Genomic DNA, 20,894 nt, shown 5'->3' on the forward strand with positions numbered 1-20,894 from the left:
GCATGCACTGTAGGAGGATTCGGCTCGCCATTGCATATTCAACAGTAGTCTTATTCGTACGATCGTGTTACATACAGTAAAGGCATCACCCATTGTGCAGTGTTGTCCATGCAGTGAGCAATGTTGTCTTCAGATTCTTGGCCTCTGAACTTTGCGGTCACTCTACTCACCAACAAAACAGGCCATTATTTGTGAACTTTATGCATTCTCATGCACTGGCTTTGGCTGTGTTGTTTGGTTGCTGGTAATTGGCCTTTTTCAATTTTGTTTGGTATGCTATTGCCTCTAACCAAAACCCCCCTCAAAAACCCACACTTTCAACCATAGGCAGATTAGTGCAGCAGTGTTGTTGTACAGTGGCAGCATGCCCTTGCAGCCTGCTAGTGCTGTTAATTCCTCAGCCCTCTTGTCCTACATTTGACAAACGCTGCATGCCAGCCTTATCCCAGATGCCCTTCACGTCGACCTCGGATGGGTCTGGAACAACTCTCCAGAGGTAGCCAGACTTGTACTGGACATTCCTGCCAGGCCAGGGAGGAGTACTACCGTGCACGGGGGAATGGTAGGGAGGAGAGGAGGGTGAAGGAGTAGGAGGAGGTGAAGGAGTAGGAGGTCTTGGGCAGAAAAACAGGCGAGGTGCTGGAATAGTTATTGATTGCAGGTGAAGGACCTGTCATCAGTGTCTGCCGAAGAGTTGAGCAAGGAGTTGGGGGGGTTGGGGGTGTAGGGGCAGGGGCAGGGACAGGGGCAGGGGCAGGGGCAGGGGCAGGCAGGTGATGGAATCCTGGGCTGAGAAAGGCCAGGCCCAGTGGCCTGGGGGAGATGGGTGAGGAGGAGGAGGAGTGGGAGAGCAGGAGTGAGGAGATGTGAGTGTTGGAGGCCTCTCATTGCAGGGGCTGAGATCAGGATGGGGTGAGTGGGTTGGAGGAGAAGAGGGTAGAGGTAGAGGAGGAGGAGGTGGCTGAGAGCAGGGGTGTCGTTACGTACAGGGGGGTAACGTGTGAGTCACCAGAGCCCCACGTATATAGGGGGCCCACACAGTGACTGATTTATGTAGATATATGGCTGGGGGGGAGGGGGAAGGGGGTCCATTGCAGGGCTGATATCAGGATGGGGTGGTGATGAGGGGTGAGTGTGGAGGAGGAGGAGAGGGTAGAGGTACAGTAGAGGAGGAGGTGGCTGAGAGTGAGTGTTCTGTTGGGGGTAGGGATGAGGGGAGGGGAGGGGTGTATGGAGTCATCCAGGAGTAAGGAGCTCCCATGCAGGCCTGAGATCAGGATGGGGGTGGTGAGGGGGACAGTGAGGTGCATGGGGAGTGGGATGGAGGAGGAAGAAGGAGGAGAGGGTAGAGGTAGAGGAGGAGGAGGATGTGGAGGTGGCTGAGAGTGAGTGGTCTGCCTGGGGTAGAGATGGGTGGAGGGGACGGGAGGGGAGGGGAAGGGGGGGTGCATGGAGTCATACAGATGGGGTGGTTAGAGGCACAGAGGTGCCTGGGGAGTGGGAAGGAGGAGGAGGAAGGAGGAGGAGATGGAGGAGGTGATGGAGAGGGGTTTACATGGCCTCAGTGGGATGGAGGAGGAGGAAGGAGGAGAGAGTGGAGGGGTGGAGAGTGGTTTACAGTGCCTCAGTGGGATGGGCTGTGGAGAGCGCTGAGTGACAGGAGGTGGAGTGCCCTGCAGAAACGCATGAGGAGTGATGAAAAGGCACAGAGTGGTGTGGAAAACAGAGAGAGCAATGAGAGTCAGGAAAAAAGAAAGACAGAAAGAAAATGCACTTTAAGAGTTGAAGTGGAAGAGGGAGTACCAGAACAGACAGCCAAGTAAAGATTAAATCATTTATTGCTGACAAGTCATTTGGCGAATAAGTCTCTGGAAATAGCTGCCGTACGTATCTCCTCCTTTAGTCTCTACATGTTGAAGTCGTGGCATATGGCGATGTGACTTTGTGGGTTTGTGGCATCAATATCACAGATTTATACACTCCATATCATCATAGCTATATTTAAAAATGCAGATGGGAACTGAGGGGATACCAGTGAAGATGAAAAGTTTTGAGTTCTTTCATGTGGCTCGTTTTTATGCGCTCGGCCCCAGACTTTTACAGTAGCTTTTGTTCTTCGAAGTCTTTTTTGTCTGCAAAATAAACACTGTGCCTTCAAATGCTCCCTGTTGCCTGGACTTCCCCTCTGTTAAAACATCACGCTGGTCACCGGGAGTTCAGCTCTTCCTGTCCTCGCCAGTAAACATCCTGTTGACTATCCCTCAGCTGTTTGTTTATACCAAGTGTCGACACTCCCAGTGTGTCTTAAGTAAGAAAACTAATTTTTGTCGGCATGTCATTCTTTGAACAACAACAGGACACATCATCATCACCATCTAAAGTGCATAACAATCATTTTACACCATCTTGTTTTTAAAGGAAATGGGTTAAGGAATCCTGCGGGTTTTTGTTTTCTTGGTGTGGAGCAGAACAGTGAAGGCCTTGTATGTTCACCAGGGGGGGGTCACAGAGGTCAAAACGCACCTCTAAACCCTATTTACTCCTTAAGCGTCGCAACGGACAGGAGGGAACCAGGCTAGGTCAACAAGCGGCCTTAAGGAGTGCTTATGGCCGCGTTAAACTGTCAAAGTTATGACCGTGGGTTGATGTGACACAGACCATGCAGAATCCCACATCACCTGCGCCGGCATTCTTTCTCCACTGCTGTTGCTCAGCTGTGGAGAAAAAGAATGGCTTTCGCATGAGTATCGTCCCAACTGTAATTCAGAAGTGCTAATAGCCAAACACCTCCTGTTTATGCTATTTACACGGAAAAAAAGTTTGGGATAACTGAAGAAGTTTACATGTATCGTGGGACAAACCTTGCTGTTTTGGTTAAACGGAGTGCTGTGTTTGGGAAGCAGAGTGGTGGGGGGTGGGGGGGGGTGTTCTATGTTCTTGTTTGGATAATGTGCAACGAAAATCAAGCAAGTGAGGCAGGCAAGTCAGATGTGCCGGGAGCTGTTTGTCTTAATGTTGTAATTATAGCCGGGCTAGTGATTATCATCCTTCATCCTGTTTATTCACTACAGGCGTCGTTTGTTCATGAGGTAGCCGACGATTGGTTGTGGCAGCGGTCAGTGGCTTAATCCTATTACTCCAGCCGTCGGCAGAGCACGGCTTCCTGCAAAAAAAAAAAAAAACAGCCCAAATCGCCTTAAAACATCAGCGACTTCACAATCTTCTTCATACCACGGGGGAGGAGGCTGGGATTTGTGTTAAGATACTGACCTGGTTGTTATAAGTTTGTTGTTACCAGAGCTGCAATAATGTATTACTCAAGCCTCAGTGTAATGGCATAGTAGTGTAGTTCCAAAGCAAAATCAAACATTTGTTAGGCATGTATTCGCAAATGTCTTATTCATGCACAATAAGGGATTTATTACCAATTTAACGTTAGTAAGAACCTAGTAGGCCTTAGCGTTTGCCTAGTACATAACTTACAAGTTACTTATGCAGGCATTCACATTGTATGTATTAGTGCTTTTAGATGAATCCCTAAAATAAATTGTTACCAAGTTTTTTTTCCAATGAGTAGTATTCCTCTGATGGAACGGTGTGCATTATAAGGCTGCGACATTTATAAATATTTGGGATGGGCGCTTGTTGTTGAGGTTGCCTGTTTCCACTCGTTTGCCACTGCACGATCGTGTCCCCTTGGCATTCCCCCTGGAAGCCAGTCACCAGAGGTTACAGGGACTCTGTTTCCTGTGCGAGATCTTGTTAAGTCTTTGTACGCCCTGCCAAATGTAATTTGGTCCCCTTTAACATGTATCATATGAGAATTGCAATGCTTCCAGAACAATCAGCCTGTTTCATGTCAATGCCAGACAAGTAAGTGTCCTTGCTCTCTTGCAGCTGAGCAGGGGGAACACTCATAACCAGTTGTTCATAACATCTGTGAATCTGTGAAGTCTCACTTCTCTCTCTCCTTTCTGTTTTTTTATAGGTTTCTACATCGTGTGTACCAGCTGCTAACTACGAACTGGTAGGAACTCATGTTCTTTTCTCTTTTTGTCTTGTTGCCGTTTTCATTGTGTGCCTGGTTGTCAGCCAAACGTAATAACTGCACATGCTTGATTCTTTTTTGGCAACCCTGAACTCGCTGGATTATGCTTCAATGTAAATTGCTCTGTAAACAAGAGCAGCTAGCATTCAAGACATGCTTTCAGCGAGTTCTCATGAGCTTGTAAGTGGAAGAGAAAAGTTTTAAAAAAGAAAGTTGTGCTGCTAAGCCTTCACTCTCCTTATTTGGTCTGAAGCAAAGGATGTGCTCTCATGTCTGCAGCACTTTCCCTCTCCCTGCAGCCTGCATGTCCAGTGCCCAAGCGAGTTTATTTTTATCCTCCGCAACACAAAGAGCGCTTTTTGAGACCATTACCTGCAAAAAAAAATCTATGCCTAAATTTGGACTCTTAACTCTCCCAGGTTGAGCCCTAGAATACAGAAAGTGTGCCCTTTCCAGTCAAGGACACTCCACTCCTCTGTTAGCTAGCTGGCTATCTCTCTCTCTCTCTCTCTCTCTCTCTCTCTCTCTCTCTCTCTCTCTCTCTCTCTCTCTCTCTCTCTCTCTCTCTCTCTCTCTCTCTCTCTCTCTCTCTCTCTCTCTCTCTCTCTATCCCTTCACACTCTGTGTTTTGGTGCAGATAATGTGCATACCACAATCCTCCCTCCAGGAGTGTAATCTCAGGCCGAAACAAGGGGAGTGTTGCTGTGAGGTTGCCTCCCAGTCACGGGGATAAGCCAGGAGGAGGAGATCCCTCTCCATCACTCCATCCCTCTCTCCCTCCCTCTTTCCCTCCCTCCCTCCTTTCCTCCCTCTATCCCTCGCTCAGGCATGCAGAATCACCCACTAATGATCCCCTCTCCCTCATAAACACCACTCTACGGGAGGTACATAGAAGGAGCACATGGATAGTTTTTTTGTCTTTCACATGCTGTACTGTAAGTCAAGATATGATGGGCTTTAAAAGAAAGCAATACAAACACATGCCGCTCACAAAAGCGTAAAAGAAAAAAAAAGGAAAATGTGTGTGCGCTGCCTGTTGCATGTGAACTTTAGCGAGCTGTGAAAACAAACACAATCACTGGAGGAAGGCGTTTACCGTATTTACAGCAAGGAACCCAGTCCAGCTGGAGAGAGAGAGAGAGAGAGAGAGAGAGAGAGAGAGAGAGAGAGAGAGAGAGAGAGAGAGAGAGAGAGAGAGAGAGAGGAAACTGCAGGAGTGTCTGTTTTCGGAGGCACCTGCGAGAGGCTTAATGGGTCCTGTGTTTATGACCTGTGTACGAGTTTGCAAACAATATTCAGTGCCGTTCCCCTCCTCACCTCACTCCACACTCGTGTGGATGTGTGTACTGTACCCTTGACAGTGAGATCACTTCCTTTCCTTCTCCGGCGGTGGATTATGTAAGTGCACTTATGCTGCCCCTAAATTAATTCGATGGGTTTTTTTTTCGGTGTGCATAAAAGGCGATTGCTGGCAACAATATCAATGACACCTGGCTTAAACAGGGGCCATAATGTAAAGTGAGCATTTGGCACGGCCGGAGCAATAAGTATTCTTTTCTCTTGCAGTTTCAGCACACCCCCCCCCCCCCTTACTCTCCCTCTCTCACTCTCTCGCTCTCTCTCTCTCACACACACACACACTCCCGCTCCCGCTCTCTCTCTCTCTCTCTCTCTCTCTCCTCTCTCTCCTCCTCTCCTCTCTCTCTCTCTCTCTCTCTCTCTCTCTCTCTCTCTCTCTCTCTCTCCGCTAACTCCCTCCGGACACGCTTCATTGGCTTGCTCCTCCATCCTGAACAGTCAAAACCTTTTCCCTCTCTCCCTCCCTCACGCTCTCCTGCTATCCTTTCCTCTCTTCTCCCCTCTTCTCCCCTCTTCTCCTTCACCTATTTCACTTCCCTGCACCATGTACTCTCTCCAAAGTCCATTTCCCCCGCTCTCCTCTACTTCATGTTCTCTACCACATACCTCACTTTTCTGTCCTCTTCGGAACACTTAAAACCTTTTAGCCTGCTCACGTCTCCCCTCTTCTCTCTTCTCAACTCAGCTCATCTCCTGTCCTCTTGTCTCTTCACCTCTTCCTATCCTCTACTTTCCACTCTCTCCTTATCTTTGAACCTCTCTCCTCTCCTCTCCTCCCTCCTCTCCACTCCTCTCCTCTCCTCTCCTCTCCTCTCCTCTCCTCTCCTCTCCTCTCCTCTCCTCTCTTCTCTTCTCTTCTCTTCTCTTCTCTTCTCTTCTCTTCTCTTCTCTTCTCTCTTCTCTTCTCTTCTCTTCTCTTCTCTTCTCTTCTCTTCTCTTCTCTTTCTCTCTCTCTCTCTCTCTTCTCTTCTCTTCTCTTCTCTTCTCTTCTCTTCTCTTCTCTTCTCTTCTCCTTTCCTCTCCTCTCCTCTCCTCTCCTCTCCTCTCCTCTCTTCTCCTCTCCTCTCCTCTCCTCTCCTCTCCTCTCTATTCAGAGCTTTTTTTTGGTAAGTCTCCCTCTCCACAGCTCCCCTCCTTTAGAGTCTAGACATGGGGATGTTGAAAATATACTGTAAAACGGTATCCGCTCTGGCCTTAAAGGGCTTCGCTGATGGGTAAACTGTTTATAAAAATGTGGCTTTGGATGTGCACGCAGGTTAAAAGAAGATCAGGGGGGGGAAACTCTTCTCTGGCACTGAACACTCTGTGCTCTGTCTGTCTCTTCTCCTCTCTCCTCTCTCCTCTCTCCTCTCTCCTCTCTCCGCCTGGCGCTCAGCTCCATGTTTGGTAAATTCCTGTCTTCCGAGAAGTTGAAGGAACGAACGTGTGTGCGCCTTGATTTACTGTTCGTAACAGATCAGGTGCAGAGCGGCGAGGTTGACTGTTAGCCATAAATTGCATCAACAACAAAAAAACGAGAGAATTCAAAAGAGAACAGAATGCGTGGTATTTTATGTGTCGGGTTAAAGGCCTCACCCTCTCTTGAAGTTGTCAATGTGAGTCGGATGGACCATATTTTACCTCCTAAACTAGAGTGACAGTTGAAAAGGGGTGAAATAAATCACATGGATGGACACTGAAGTCTGTGGTATGGTGATATAAGATGAAATGCATTGCAGATGAAATGCAAGATTTTCCAGCACATGATGGTGATGATGGCGACTATGATTATTATTGTTATTAGTATTATTGTTATTATTATTATTATTATTATTAGTAGTAGTAGTAGTAGTAGTAGTAGTAGTAGCAGTAGTAATAGTAATAGCAGCAGCAATAAGTACTACACAACTGCAATTACTACCACCACTACTACTACTACTTCTACTACTACTACTGCTGTTGTTACTAATGCTTCTATTACTACTACTACTATCACTACTACTACCACTACTACTACCACTACTACTACCACTACAACAGCTGTTGTTACTAATGCTTCTATTACTACTACTACTACTACTACTATTACTACTACTACATATCATCACAATCACGTAACATAAATTGTTATGAGCAGCAGTCTGCTGTCTGTCTGTGCAGACTGTGTGCGCGTGGCCGGCATGGGTTTGGACATGTGAGACGTGCACTCATGCAGCTACAGGCAGACGGGGTGCAGTGTTGCCAGATTGGTCTGTTTCCCGCCCAATTGGGCTGCTTAGAATGGCCGTGTGCGGGTAAAAATAGCATTTAGCGGAAAAACCCGCCCAATTTTTGCCATAGAAATCAGTAGAATTGGGCGGGATTTTGTGCTTCTAGGCGGGTTTTGAGCATATTTTGGGCTGGAAATCATCAGCCTCATCTGGCAACCCTGACGGGATGCATTCCTCAGGCGTGCCCTCATGTTGGCGCACGGCATATCTGCCAGCCCTGTTTTGGAGTCGGCTGCCTGGCAGCAGCGAGGTGGGCAGAAGAGAAGACGTCAGGAACGAGAGAGATGGAGGAGCAACACGAAACCATACCTCACACAAACTCACACATATGGACATGCTTTTGCAAATGCAGGCGCGTGTGCGCACACACACACACACACACGTGCGCACGCATGCATGCATGCACGCATACGCACACGCGCACACACCCACACCCAAAGACACATATACACACACACACTCAGACAAACACATGTACACACACACACACACACACACACACACACACACACACACACACACACACACACACACACACACACACACACACACACACACACACACACACACACACACACACACACACACACACACACACACACACACACACACACCTTTCCCCTCCCCTGCTCCTTCGCCTTGGCTCTCTCTCCTCCTGACAGTTCTCAGCGACACCTGCCCTCACCTGGTGTTTTGGAGAGAGCCCTTCAGCCCTCTTCATCAGCGTGCCAGCCCATTACGTCACGTCACGGCGGGTATAAAACGGGCACGCAAGGAGGGTGAGGGGTGAGGGGCGCCAGTGCGTTGCCGTCTAATGACTCTTAACTGCGGGGCAGAAGAGAGATGGGCAAGATCGTTTCAATTAGAGGGGGGCGGAATGTTTACAGCCCTCGCATGCCTCGCTGATTTACCCTCGTTACGCTCTGTGTACGAGTGCGAGCCAAGTATTCAATAATGATATGTGATTTTTATCTGCGAGGCATGAGCATCCACGAGGGAGAGAGAAAGAGAGTCTAGAATCCTCTACTCTCTCTCTCTCTCTCTCTCTCTCTCTCTCTCTCTCTCTCTCTCTCTCTCTCTCTCAAACTGGCTGACCATGCCATCTGAGGGGATGGGGGGGGGAGGAGGGAGGTTATGCTGTTCTTCCTAGCCGCAGTAATCAGGCTAATGGAACTGCACCCATATTTTAATGCTTGACATTAGCCCTACAAAATGCCAAGGATGGCTAAAAAAACTAGCCTGCCAGCCAGTGCCCACAGCTTGCCAAGCACGTTTAACCAAACTGACCGAGATTCATTGGCGCACTGGACAGTGTTGTTCGTGCCAGAGCACGAATGTGAACTTGGATGTCAGTGAGAGGACATATCCGATGAGAGAGGTGTGCTGAGGTGATTTGGCTGACGGTCTGATCTTGAATTTGTTTATTTCACCTCTGTTGGTCAGTATCATCACCACCTCAGTATCATCGACGCCTGTGTTTTCCTAATGCTGAATTTGTTTCGGAGCAATGTTTTGCCATAATAGGTAAAAAGGCCATGAGAAAGCAAGGTCGTGAGAGAGAGATAGAGTTTGGAGAGAGAGAGCGAGAAAGAGAGAGACAGAGAGAGAGAGAGAGAGAAATAGAGGCATTCCAAGCCAAAAGAAACGGTGAGCATGCCAGTTGCATCTATTTCCCTCACAGGGGCCATTTGTGTTTGTTTACATGGCGTTCCTGTGGTCCCTCCAGAGGGCCATTCTCACGTCACAAAAAAACGGGCCCTTCTTACATAACTCATGGAGAGAGGGAGCGGAAAAGCCCATTTGGCACGGGCTGGGGGTCAACCCGAGACGTCCATAAGAGGGGTCTGCTGTGAGAATGGGATGGGGTCAAAGGTGAACCTGGGACACGGCCTTCTCCGTGTTCTCACAGCAGCACAGATTCCTCTCCGCCTGAAGATGCCGGCTTCGTACGGAATTCTTTCCTCTGGAACCCCACGGGAGCGAAAGTTTTTGCCTCGCTTCCATTAGTGGAATCTAAACAGCCAGGGCCACCACCCACCCGTAAGTTGCTCCCGTCCCAGCAAAGCTCGATGTTTACATTTTTTGGACCCTGTTACGTTTTTAACAGTTGAGACTGCAGCTGGGCCCGGCAGCCAGGCAGCCTGTAAAAGTCTCTGTAGAGCTAAATGACTGGACGTGTGTGTGTGTGTGTGTGTGTGTGTGTGTGTGTGTGTGTGTGTGTGTGTGTGTGTGTGTGTGTGTGTGTGTGTGTGTGTGTGTGTGTGTGTGTGTGTGCGTGTGTGTGTGTGTGTGTGTGTGTGTGTGTGTGTGTGTGTGTGTGTGTGTGCGTGTATGTGTGTGCGTGCATCTGTGTGTCTGTCTGTATGTGTCCATCAAAGCATGTGTGCGCGTGTTATTCTGATGGTACATACATGTTTTCAGTGGCCAGACCAGAGTATGACTATGGTAAAGCCAGATATCATCGCTTTTGCACAGCGGCACACGCTGGAATTTAGGGGGATTTTTTTTATTTGTTGAAAGGCCTGATTGCAGTCGCGCCTGGATATTAACCAAACACCTTTAAATCAGCCAGCCAGCCAGAGTGGGAATGTGGTGGTGTGAGGGACATGAGTGGAATAGCTACATGCCCTTTTTAGGTACGAACTGGAAACTCAGGTGCTGCCTGCCAAGGATCTTTCTGGACCCAGCCGTCTCCCGAGGAACACAGCGCATTCATCCTGTTTGAGATATGATAAACCATAAACCATTAGGCAAACACAGGTGCTCTCAGATACTCTTGTGGAAGGAGGGCGATCGACTGATAGCCCCGGTCACTTGAGAACTTGGGGTCTGTGTAAGTTAGTGGGAAAAGGACACGCAGTACCTCTGTTGACCAGTGGGAGGCAGTGAAGCACTCACAGATTTAGATCTGCCTCTGATCGTACTTCGGGGCTTTACTTCACCGTGGCCTCGAAGTCCTGTGCTCTGTCACAGCACAGTTTGTACTCCCTTTATCTTTGAATTACTGACCGTTTCACCTGGATATTGGAATGAAACAGCTCATACTATACGGTGCTGTCATTTTCCATACATGTGGCCGGAAAACATGCTCCCCTGTTGGGGCGGCCAAAACTTCAGCCATGTGGTTTGTGGAATTCTCATGAAGGCATAAATCTGAGAGCTAAGGGGCGGCGCACACGAAAAGCCCCTTAAAACCCATTTCATTCTCCGCCAAATCCTCCGAGACCTGAGATATGGCTCATTTAAGTGCAAGCACTTAACCTTAGCTTTATATATTTTTGAATTTCAGCCATGGTTTTAGAGGAAGTGCTCAGGGGTTGTAACAGTCTCTTCACCTCAGCCATGCGTGCCCTGCATTCATTCAAACTTTTCCCATTTAGAGAAATGTAAAATCAACACAAACTATAAACAGCCATGTTTTTCAATGCCAGTGGCCCAGAGCAAACCAAAGTCCTCATCCCCGCAGGCTCATAACATCACGCTACACCACTGACAAAGTTGACAAAAGGACAAGCCATGGCCTGTTTTACTTTCAGAAGAAAAAAAGACACAAACACACACACACACAGAGCCTGATCTTGCCAAACAATGGCGCTATATTTTGAGGCGCTATAAGGAGAGTCCTGAGACCTGAAGGAGGGGAAGAGAGAGACACAGAGAGGGGGAGAGAGAGAGAGAGAGAGAGAGAGAGAGAGAGAGAGAGAGAGAGAGAGAGAGAGGGAGAGAGAGAGAGAGAGAGAGAGGGAGAGAGAGAGAGAGAGAGAGGCTGGGAGCCTGCCGGCATACTGTACACGCCCTGGCGTGGGCTCACATTGGGCAGGCAGCTGCCAGCACAGCAGCCAATGGTCATAGCTGGTGCAGGAACCTCGTGTCCACACCACACCAGGCGGCGAGTGTAAGGCCGCACAGGGTGAGATGACGCCACCAGGGCCGCTGACAGCTTTGCCTGGGCCGTGGAAAAATTGATCTGAAAGGCCCACCCCTGCCAATACATGCAAAGTAATAATGAGGGCCCCCCATTTCCCTGGGCCCAAGACAGCTGACTCTTTTGCCCCCCCCTTGTAGGTTTCCTTGGCCGCCACAGTTCAGCCTGTACTGATGAGTGGCACACAGGGCCGCTGACAGCTTTGGCCAGGACCAGGACAAAGTCATCTGAAAGGGCCCCCCATCCAGTACATGTAATGTAATGAGGACCTAATTTTGGGCCCCCTCTCTACCTGGGCCCGGGACAACAGACCCCTTTGTCCCCCCCTGACGGCTTCCCTGGTGGCACACCATGTAACAAATCTCATACTATAGCAAGCTCCCTATGAAAAAGGAAATAGTAAAATCCGTCTTGTAGAACCCTCAAACTTTCAGCCTCGCTCCCTTTTTCCTCACTCTGCAGTTTTCACTTTCTGTCTTCTTTCTGTTACACTCCATTGCTTTACAGTATGTCTACTGTCTGTCTCTCTCTTTCTTTCTCTCTCTCTCTCTTTCTCTCTCTCTTTCTCTCCCTCCCCCCCTCTCTCTCTCTCCCTCTCTCTCACTCTCTCTCTCTCTCCCTCTCTCTCACTCTCTCTCTCACTCTCTCACTCACACCCACGTTAGAGGACAGTTTGTTTTGGATGTATGGATTTTTTTCTCCCTCCCTCTCCCAACCCTGTGCCTGCTGAGTGGTCAAAGGAGTAAGAAAGAGGCAGGGAGGAGGAGGAGAAGAACACACACACACACACACACACACACACACACACACACACACACACACACACACACACACACACACACACACACACACACACACACACACACACACACACACACACACACACACACGGGCGCGCTCGCTCGCTCTCTCCCATGGCTTTGAAATGAGCTCTGCTGCCACTTATTTTTAGCTCCTTGTCATTTTCAAGGAGGCTCTTTCAGCTCTATTTGGGTCCCTCTCACCAGGAAACTCCCTGCATAGTAGCCCATGGTACCTTCTCGTCTCAGCCTGCCCTGCCTACCCCTGGCTCTGGCCCTGGCTCTAGAGCTGGCGTTGTGTCCTGACTCTGAGCAGGGTGTGTGGCTAGTAATTTGGCCTCTGCCGTGCGTGCATTAGTTACCAAAGCGGCGCGCTAAGCTCGTGTGATGACTACTGCAGTGTACTGTTTGTTGTGCTCAGAGGCCGATTATGACTCCATGATGGGCCCACGAGCCAGACATCAAAGAGAGGACTCCCCCTCTATGGCTTTGCGAGGTTCCAAAAGAAAGGGACCAAAGATGTCAGAGAGCTGTCATTGTTGGGGGTTTGTGGGTTTATCCCCGGAGAACATTTGAAAATTCAGCAGTTTAAATTGCAAATTTTAACACTGTATTTCAAGTGGTATACATGCAGCCTGCTCTTGATACGCCCTGAAGAAGGCCTTTAAGGCTGAAATGCGAAGGCAATTGTAGCCAAATAAAAAGTACAACAAAAAATTATCTTCTTGGACTTCAGGGCCACCTTTGCTCTTGTGCCTCTGGGCCTTGGCCCGTTAGGCCCATGCAGTAATACGGCCTTTACTGTACTGTACTGTAGACAGCATGATGTGAGTGGGCTGCCCGGTTTACAGTTAGTAACCGTCTCTGACTCACGCTGCAGTGCAGACAGACCATGAGAACGCTCATACTGCTGCACTGTACACCCTAACTCATGCGTGACCCCTCAGCCCGCTGCTTTTTTGACTGCCATGTTGTTCTTTTATTTTTCTCTCCCTCTCCAAACAGGATATAAGCACTTTGCTCATCCTTTCCCCGCTGACACCCCCATCCCCACCCCTCTCAATCCCCTCCCTTCCTCCCTTCGCTGGGCTTTTTACAGATGTGTAGGTGGACGGATGAAGCTCCACCACCATGCTGCAACACAACAGATGGTGGCCGCAGGCTGAAACTCTTCTCTTCCCCCATAAACAGCAGGCAACAGCAACAGCACGCTTTGCCCTGGTGCTCAACAGGAACATCGTGTAGACCTCCTAGTTCACAGAAAACCCACCAAGTAGAGTAGAGGTTTTTTGGAGTCTCAACAAGTTTCAGTAGTAGTGAAAGCTAAAAGAAGGGAAAACGATGTGAAATAGGGAAAGAACCCATATCTAAAAGAGTGATTACATAGATCCCATCGTTAATACATCCAGTCCTGGGAGTTTGAAGAAAGAGCAGGAGCATAAGGCAGGGAGAAAGAGAAAGGAAGAGGGTGAGTGGGAGAGAGGCTGGCGGAGGAGAAGAATATATTTATGTGGTTTTGCGAGGTGTGGGGTGATTCAGCTGCATACTCAGCCTAGGTGCTCATACTGGGCCAGCGAGAGGAGGGGTGTGTGTGTGTGTGTGTGTGTGTGTGTGTGTGTGTGTGTGTGTGTGTGTGTGTGTGTGTGTGTGTGTGTCGTGTGTGTGCGTGTGTGTGTGTGTGTGTGTGTGTGTGTGTATGTGTGTGTGTGTGTGTGTGTCGTGTGTGTGCGTGTGTGTGTGTGTGTGTGTGTGTGTGCGTGTGTGTGTGTGTGTGTATGTGTGTGTGTGTGTGTGTGTGTTTGTGTTTGTGTGTGTGTGCACGCCTGTGTGTGTGTGCGTGCATGTGTGTGAGAGAGTTGGGGGGGGAGGATGGTGGAAGTTCATGTGTGTGTGTGCGTGTGTGCGTGAATGCGTGCATGTGAGAGAGTTGGGGGGAGGATGGTGGAAGTACGTGTGTGTGTGCGTGCGTGAGAGAGTTAGGGGGAGGATGATGGTGGTCGAAGAAGGCCTCCCACAAGCTAGAATCCTCCTGCCTGCCTGGAATGACCTCGCACTGCTCCAAGCCAAGCCTCAAGACCTCCACACTGAGTGCTCCCATCCTGCTCCTGCCCTACTACCCAGACACAGGGAGCGGAGCAGAGCAGTGCAACGCAACGCAACGCAACGCAACGCAACGCAACGCAACGCAACGCAACGCAACGCAACGCAGCGCAGCGCAGCGCAGCGCAGCGCAACGCACTGTGTTGTTTGGAGAACAAGATATCCATGAAATTCGGGCCTTATCAACAACTCATCGACTCATGCGCATTGGTTTTGAGTGCAAGACGTCGGAATAGGGAAGAGGGTTCATGTCTTCCCGTAATGCATTCCATGGAACGTATCCGAGTCGTCCCCGGCCACGAGAGCCAAAGTAAGCCAACCCAATGGTGGGGAGGGGCTACACAAATTGTAACGGGGAAATGGGCCAAAATCCCTTGTAGGACAAGTGCCAACCTAGTTGACAATTAATCATAGATCGTGGTGTGCGTTTTGTTTCATAAATGGCACCGTACTGACTATTAACCCTATTCAGACTGGGCTTTTTTGGCATTCCTGGGCCTGGGGGGGGGCTCTTTTGACCCCCCCCTCATAACTCATGAACGGAATACAGTATCACTACGAAACTTGGGGGAGATGATCTACATATGATCATCTATGCATTACATAATTTTTGTGTAATTATCTGGTATTATGACGTCATTATGACATCATTATGTTATTATGCCCAAAATATTGCCATAATGAATTTTCCAACAAATTTAGGTAATGCACTTAAATTTTAATGATTTTATGCTTCAAACCACTTAAATGCTCACAAAGTTGGCTGATGCTAATGGAAAAAACTAAAAAATATGAAAAAATATGGTGTCTTAGATATGGTAAAGTGATTTTTGGTCAGACATACCTGTCAGAAAACCGTTGCCATGGCAACGGCAAAAATGATAAACCTAATTTTTCGGAACCTAACTGTAGCCAACTAAATGTTAGGAAAATCCACAAAGTTAAGGAATTATACAACATCAAAGTTGGTGCGGGCACTTTTAGCCCCCCCCCTAGTCTGGATAGGGTTAATGATCTGGGGGCTAATCATTTTGTCCTAGCCATTTTGCCCTTTTTTTTTTTGAGTCGCTGCAGAAAAAGTTTGGGAACCCGTGCCCTAAGTCATGTCACGCTAAATCAGGCCATATACCATAGCTGCATAGCACGTTAGCTGCGGCTGCATTGTGGGACCCGCAGCCGTCTCACGGTAGCCTGTGTTTGTTTGGATGGGAGATGGGTGTGATGCATTGTCTGGTGATGGGGATGGTGATGTGCTTTCGTGGTCAGTCGGTCCACCACCCCTGCCTGCTTGGCTGCCCAGTGAAAAGGGGGGGGCGAGGGCGAGCTTAGCAGGCCTGTGCCAAGGCCTGGCTCTCTCTATGAGCTGCTATGGAGCGGATGTACCCCTGGTTTAGTGGTCTGGAGGCCATAGTCAGGGGGGTGAGAGAGTTGCTAAACGCACCAAGGCTAGGCTATAATTTCCTTCCCGCTTTAATATGCTTTGACAGAAACACACATCTTCATAGACGACACACATATACACCACACAAACGCATGCACGCAGGCATGCACGCACACACACACACACACACACACACACACACACACGCACACGCACACGCACACAGTACGTTTATATTGCAATATTCTTGGCAGTTTTTTTATTCCCCAAATGCTTGGTAAAAAAAAATCACTGAATATCTGTAGCATTTCCTTTTTTTTCTTCGAGGAGGCACTTATAGGAGCCATTATGGGCTAGCCATATTCTGCAATTCACATGACATCACTGACCGCAGAGACCCCAAGAGCTCGAATATTCTGTTTCATCTAAATAGTTGTACGATTGCCCGTTGCCGATTGAGTTAGCGCTGTCATTTTTCTTATGCTCTGCGTAGCTGTGGTCGGGGTTAGTGAATGTTGGATGTTGGATGGTGCAATCTTCGGAGGGTATGAAAGGGGGAGGTAGAGAGATGGTAGTTTTAGGGATGCATGATGCCACTTTTTTTGAAAACTGATACGAGTAGGCCTACGAGTGAATATACACAGAAATGTCTGTACTTGCCAATACAGAGTACCGTGACCGGTGCTTTTATCCCCAACATACAAAATGAATGCACAGCCCTTTTTTTCCACCTGTGATATTTGTTTTATTATCCATTCCTATGTAGATTTAAACATTGGTTAAAATGTGTGACCGGCACTTTTTTCCCATGCTGCTTTCAAGTCAATTGAATGTGATAAGATGTTGCGTCGTTTCGAGTAATAGCAGTTTCGGCGCCTGGTATCGGCAAGTGTTTGACGAGTTTGAGTATGAGTACGAGTACGAGTATAATGAGGAAGTATCTGGACTGATATCAATACCAGTATCGGTATTCGGTATCGGTTCATCCCTAGGTAGTTGATTTGCCATCTCAGCTATACCTCGCTCTCACATAGTTACCTGTCAGGAGATGTTTGGACGTTGTGCATCATCAAGTGGAGCTCTTCGAAATAAAAAAAATAAAAAATAAAAACCTGGACCATCGTCCTCCTGCCGCAGCTCTGGGCCCTATCGGCTATGGCAATCTGCCCTTCTCTTCCCCTGCTCATCTTGACACCCTATCTCTCCCTTTATTACAAACACTCTGAGACTAGCCAGAGCCAGGACCCACAATGCCTCATGACATCATGGATTCCTGGAGGTCTGGCTTCTCATAAATAAATAGATTTTTTTTCTTCATCCTGCTCGCTGCTCTCAGCTCTCAGCAGCAGCAGCAGCAGCAGCGGCAGCAGGAGCTCTCTACTCGCTCGGCTCTGCTCAGATGGAGCTCTGGCTTTTTCCTCCTCGGCTCGGCCTCATGGCTGTATATGGTGTTGTTTGGGGCAGCTGGGGCGGATTCTACCTCCCTGTATTTCTCTCTATGCCTCTTGCACTCTTTCTCTCTCTCTCTCTCTCTCTCTCTCTCTCTCTCTCTCTCTCTCTCTCTCTCTCTCTCTCTCTAGTGCGCTCTCTCTCTCTCTCTCTCTCTCTCTCTCTCTCTCTCTCTAGTGCGCTCTCTCTCTCTCTCTCTCTCTGTCTCTCTCTCTTTCTCTCTTACTGTTTCTCACTCTCTTTCGTCTCTCTTGCTCCTCTACTCTTTACCTAACTGAGTAGATGAGTCCGCTTGTGTAAATATTTGTGCAAGGCTGTTTACCGATGCTCCTACGCACTGGGCCCTGCCCTGTCTCGTTCACCTCTCCTCTCTCCTCTCCTCTCCTCTCCTCTCTCTCTCTCTCTCTCTCTCTCTCTCTCTCTCTCTCTCTCTCTCTCTCTCTCTCTCTCTCTCTCTCTCTCTCTTTCTCCTTCACTCCTCCGCTCAGTAGGGGTGTAGTCATCACACTGGCTGCACTGTGTTTACACATACACACATGTCACATCACATCACGTTAGCCCTCCGCTCATGTTACAGCCAGAGATGCACACAGAGTAGAGCAGCAAGGCCGTGTGTGAGTGAAGTCCACATTTTCCCACTGTCGCACCATGCCGCAAAACACAGGCGCTAAACAGGAGACGTTATCCCCTCCTTTTTATGCCCATGCCAACTTTATCCACCCCCCAAAAAACTTCCCCCTAATCTCATTACTTTGTCCCACTTTTCCGTCACAAAGCTCCCGAAAGCTGGCACCGATTTTCATCATGCTAGAGCTCATTTCCTCTATGTTTTTCTAATCACACTGGTAACGACAGAGGAAAAAAGGCAAAAAAAAAAGCCCCCCGAAAAAAAAAAAAAAAAAGTTTGCCCGATTTGGAATTCAGCAGGGTTCTATAAGTTTGTGTTGGGCTGCGTATCCGTTGAGATACAGTAGGAGTGAAAGTTCAGTCAGAGTTCCATTCATACTTAATACGCAGGCAGGTTGCACAACTTTCTTTTGTCTTTCACGTTTGGCAGACATACTATTGGCTTTATAAGCTGTGAGGGTTTAAGTTTCTCAAAGACTTCGTTCTTTCTCTCTGTTGCTCTTAACTGACCCCGATTTTTCATTGTTTCTCCCCATCTTTTCTCCATTTGCTCTACAGGCTCCCAGTCCCAGCAACGACATCCCACTGAAGCATGTAGAGACTACGGTAAGTTGCTCTTCATCATCATAACAAAAAAAAAAAAAAACAATATGCGATATAAAAAGCCTGCATAAACAACCAGCAGATCCAAGCCTCTCCAAATGAAAAGCTATTTTCCAAAATGAGATATATCCATTTTATAGAATGTTGGGAAATTGACATTTTTGTATTGGGAATTCCATTGAATTGCATTTCAAATTGCATTTTATAGAGGTTTTAAAAGTATGTTCTCAAAACATTTGAATGGCAAGAATTCACATATAGATGATATGACTTCTTAACAGTCAATTACAATATTAAAATGCAAAAAGTCAAAAATGGTGGATATAGCGTTTTGGAAAAGAGCTCTTCAAATTTGAATATGATGAGGGTTCACTGTCAATGTGCTCTCTGCTAAAGACCCACCCAGCTCTCTAGTGGACCTCCCACTTCAATGGGGGGCACATGATACACGATACTGGACGTTAGTTAGGGGTGGACGGAGAATGGAGGCTGGAATGGGGCACCCTGGAGAGAGGTATCCCGGAGGAATGATATAATTACAGACAAGTGGCGGTGCAGCAGACCCCCAGCACAGACGACGGCAGGACACAGACAGTACTGTAGATACACAGCGCTGTAGCTCCAGCTGTCTCTCTCTCTCTCTCTCTCTCTCTCTCTCTCTCTCTCTCTCTCTCTCTCTCTCTCTCTCTCTCTCTCTCTCTCTCTCTCTCTCTCTCTCTCTCTCTCTCTCTCTCTCTCTCTCTCTCTCTCTCTCTCCATGCCCACAGCCATTCCACCGTGTTAATCTGTCTCTGTCTTTTAATGCATTCCTCCTCCTGCTCCTCCTGAGTCCCCCCCCCCCACCTGCCTACTCATCTACACATCTCCTCTCATCTCCTCGTCTCGTTTTGTCCTCCTCCCCTTCCTCCTCCTCCTGCTCCCCCTTCCTCCTCCTCTACACATCTCCTCTCATCTCAACTCTTCGTCTTTTTGACCTACACCCCTTCCTCCTATTCCTCCTCCTCATCCTCGCCCTTCTTCTTCTTCTTCTTCTTCTTCTTCTTCTTCTTCTTCTTCTTCTTCTTCTTCTTCTTCTTCTTCTTCTTCTTCTTCTTCTTCTTCTTCTTTTTCTTCTTGATTCTACTGCCCGGTTTGAAAAACAAGCACCCCTGCTCGACCGACCGACCGACCGCAGCTGCATATGAGTAAGAGTCGAACTCTTGCATTGATCCAAGGAAACGGCAGGCAGGCAGGCTCTGCCGCGATGCAGGACTCCATATGGGTTTGCATCACTTTTCAGAGGGCCCAGGGGGACAGTGTGGGGGAAGGTTCAGCCAACCATTGTGGGTGTGTGAGTGTGTGAGTGTGTGAGTGAACGACTAAGAGAGTGTGTTTGGGTGTGCGCATGTTGATCATGAGCACACACACACACACACACACTGGAGATTTTTTCCCCCCCTTTCTTCCTCACTATGTTTTATTGAGCCAGCACTTGTGCAAAGGGGGTTGCACAATGCACAAGACTATGTAATACAGTATAAAGGAAAAGGCTCTCTCCTCGCAAGCACGCTGACTGGACTGATCCATATGGATATGTTTAGCGCGTGCACTTGCCCTGTTTGTTTTCCCATTGTGTTTGTGTGTAACGTATACAAGTGTGCAGGGCGCTTTAAATTCAATTTTCCCCTCGTCAGGTTGCACAGAGTTGGCGCGGGAGAGGAGAGATTCCCCGCTGTTCACTTATGTGACTGCGGTGCATTGACATTGCGTTGCCTAGTGATTGCATAGGATAGCGCCCATAGGATTCATGTGCGGCCCTCTCGCCTGGTTTTTATTTAGTTTTGGAGAGAGGAAGTATCACATTGCAGCTAGGAGTTATGGCCTGGAGTTTAGATGCAGCCCCATGTTTAAGAGGAAATGTGCTCTCTTTCTCTTTCTCTCAGTGTGTGTGTGTGCGTATGTGTGTGTGTGTGTGTGTGTGTGTGTGTGTGTGTGTGTGTGTGTGTGTGTGTGTGTGTGTGTGTGTGTGTGTGTGTGTGTGTGTGTGTGTGTGTGTGTGTGAGTGTGTGTGTGTGTGTGTGTGTGTGTGTGTGTGTGTGTGTGTGTGTGTGTGTGTGTGTGTGTGTGTGTGTGTGTGTGTGTGTGTGTGTGTGTGTGTGTGTGTGTGTGTGTGTGGGGTGTGAGTCTGTATCTGCATAAGTGCATACTTATGTGTGTGTGTGTGCGTGCGCGTGTGTGCGTGTGCTTGTGCATGCGTGTGTATGTGCGTGCATGAAGTGAAGACCCAGCGTGATAGAAGAGATACAATGTCTCCCTGGCTGAAACAAAGAAAAATGACTCTGGGCTTGACCCCTAATCTTCCCCCCTGAAACGG

General features: G+C 48.4%; 1 protein-coding gene across 9 annotated transcripts in view; it reads left to right on the top strand.

The window, feature by feature from the left end:
- tns1b (tensin 1b) overlaps positions 1 to 20,894 on the top strand; it is a 320,407-nt gene that overhangs the window by 189,092 nt on the left and 110,421 nt on the right. For all 9 annotated transcript variants that reach the window (XM_063213457.1, XM_063213461.1, XM_063213462.1 and 6 more), the window contains 2 exons: positions 3,989 to 4,027; positions 18,497 to 18,544. In XM_063213457.1, coding sequence (XP_063069527.1) covers positions 3,989 to 4,027; positions 18,497 to 18,544 — 87 coding nt within the window. The remainder of the gene's footprint in view (positions 1 to 3,988; positions 4,028 to 18,496; positions 18,545 to 20,894) is intronic.

Source organism: Engraulis encrasicolus, chromosome 13 (assembly GCF_034702125.1).
Source record: "Engraulis encrasicolus isolate BLACKSEA-1 chromosome 13, IST_EnEncr_1.0, whole genome shotgun sequence".
Lineage (NCBI taxonomy): Eukaryota > Metazoa > Chordata > Actinopteri > Clupeiformes > Engraulidae > Engraulis > Engraulis encrasicolus.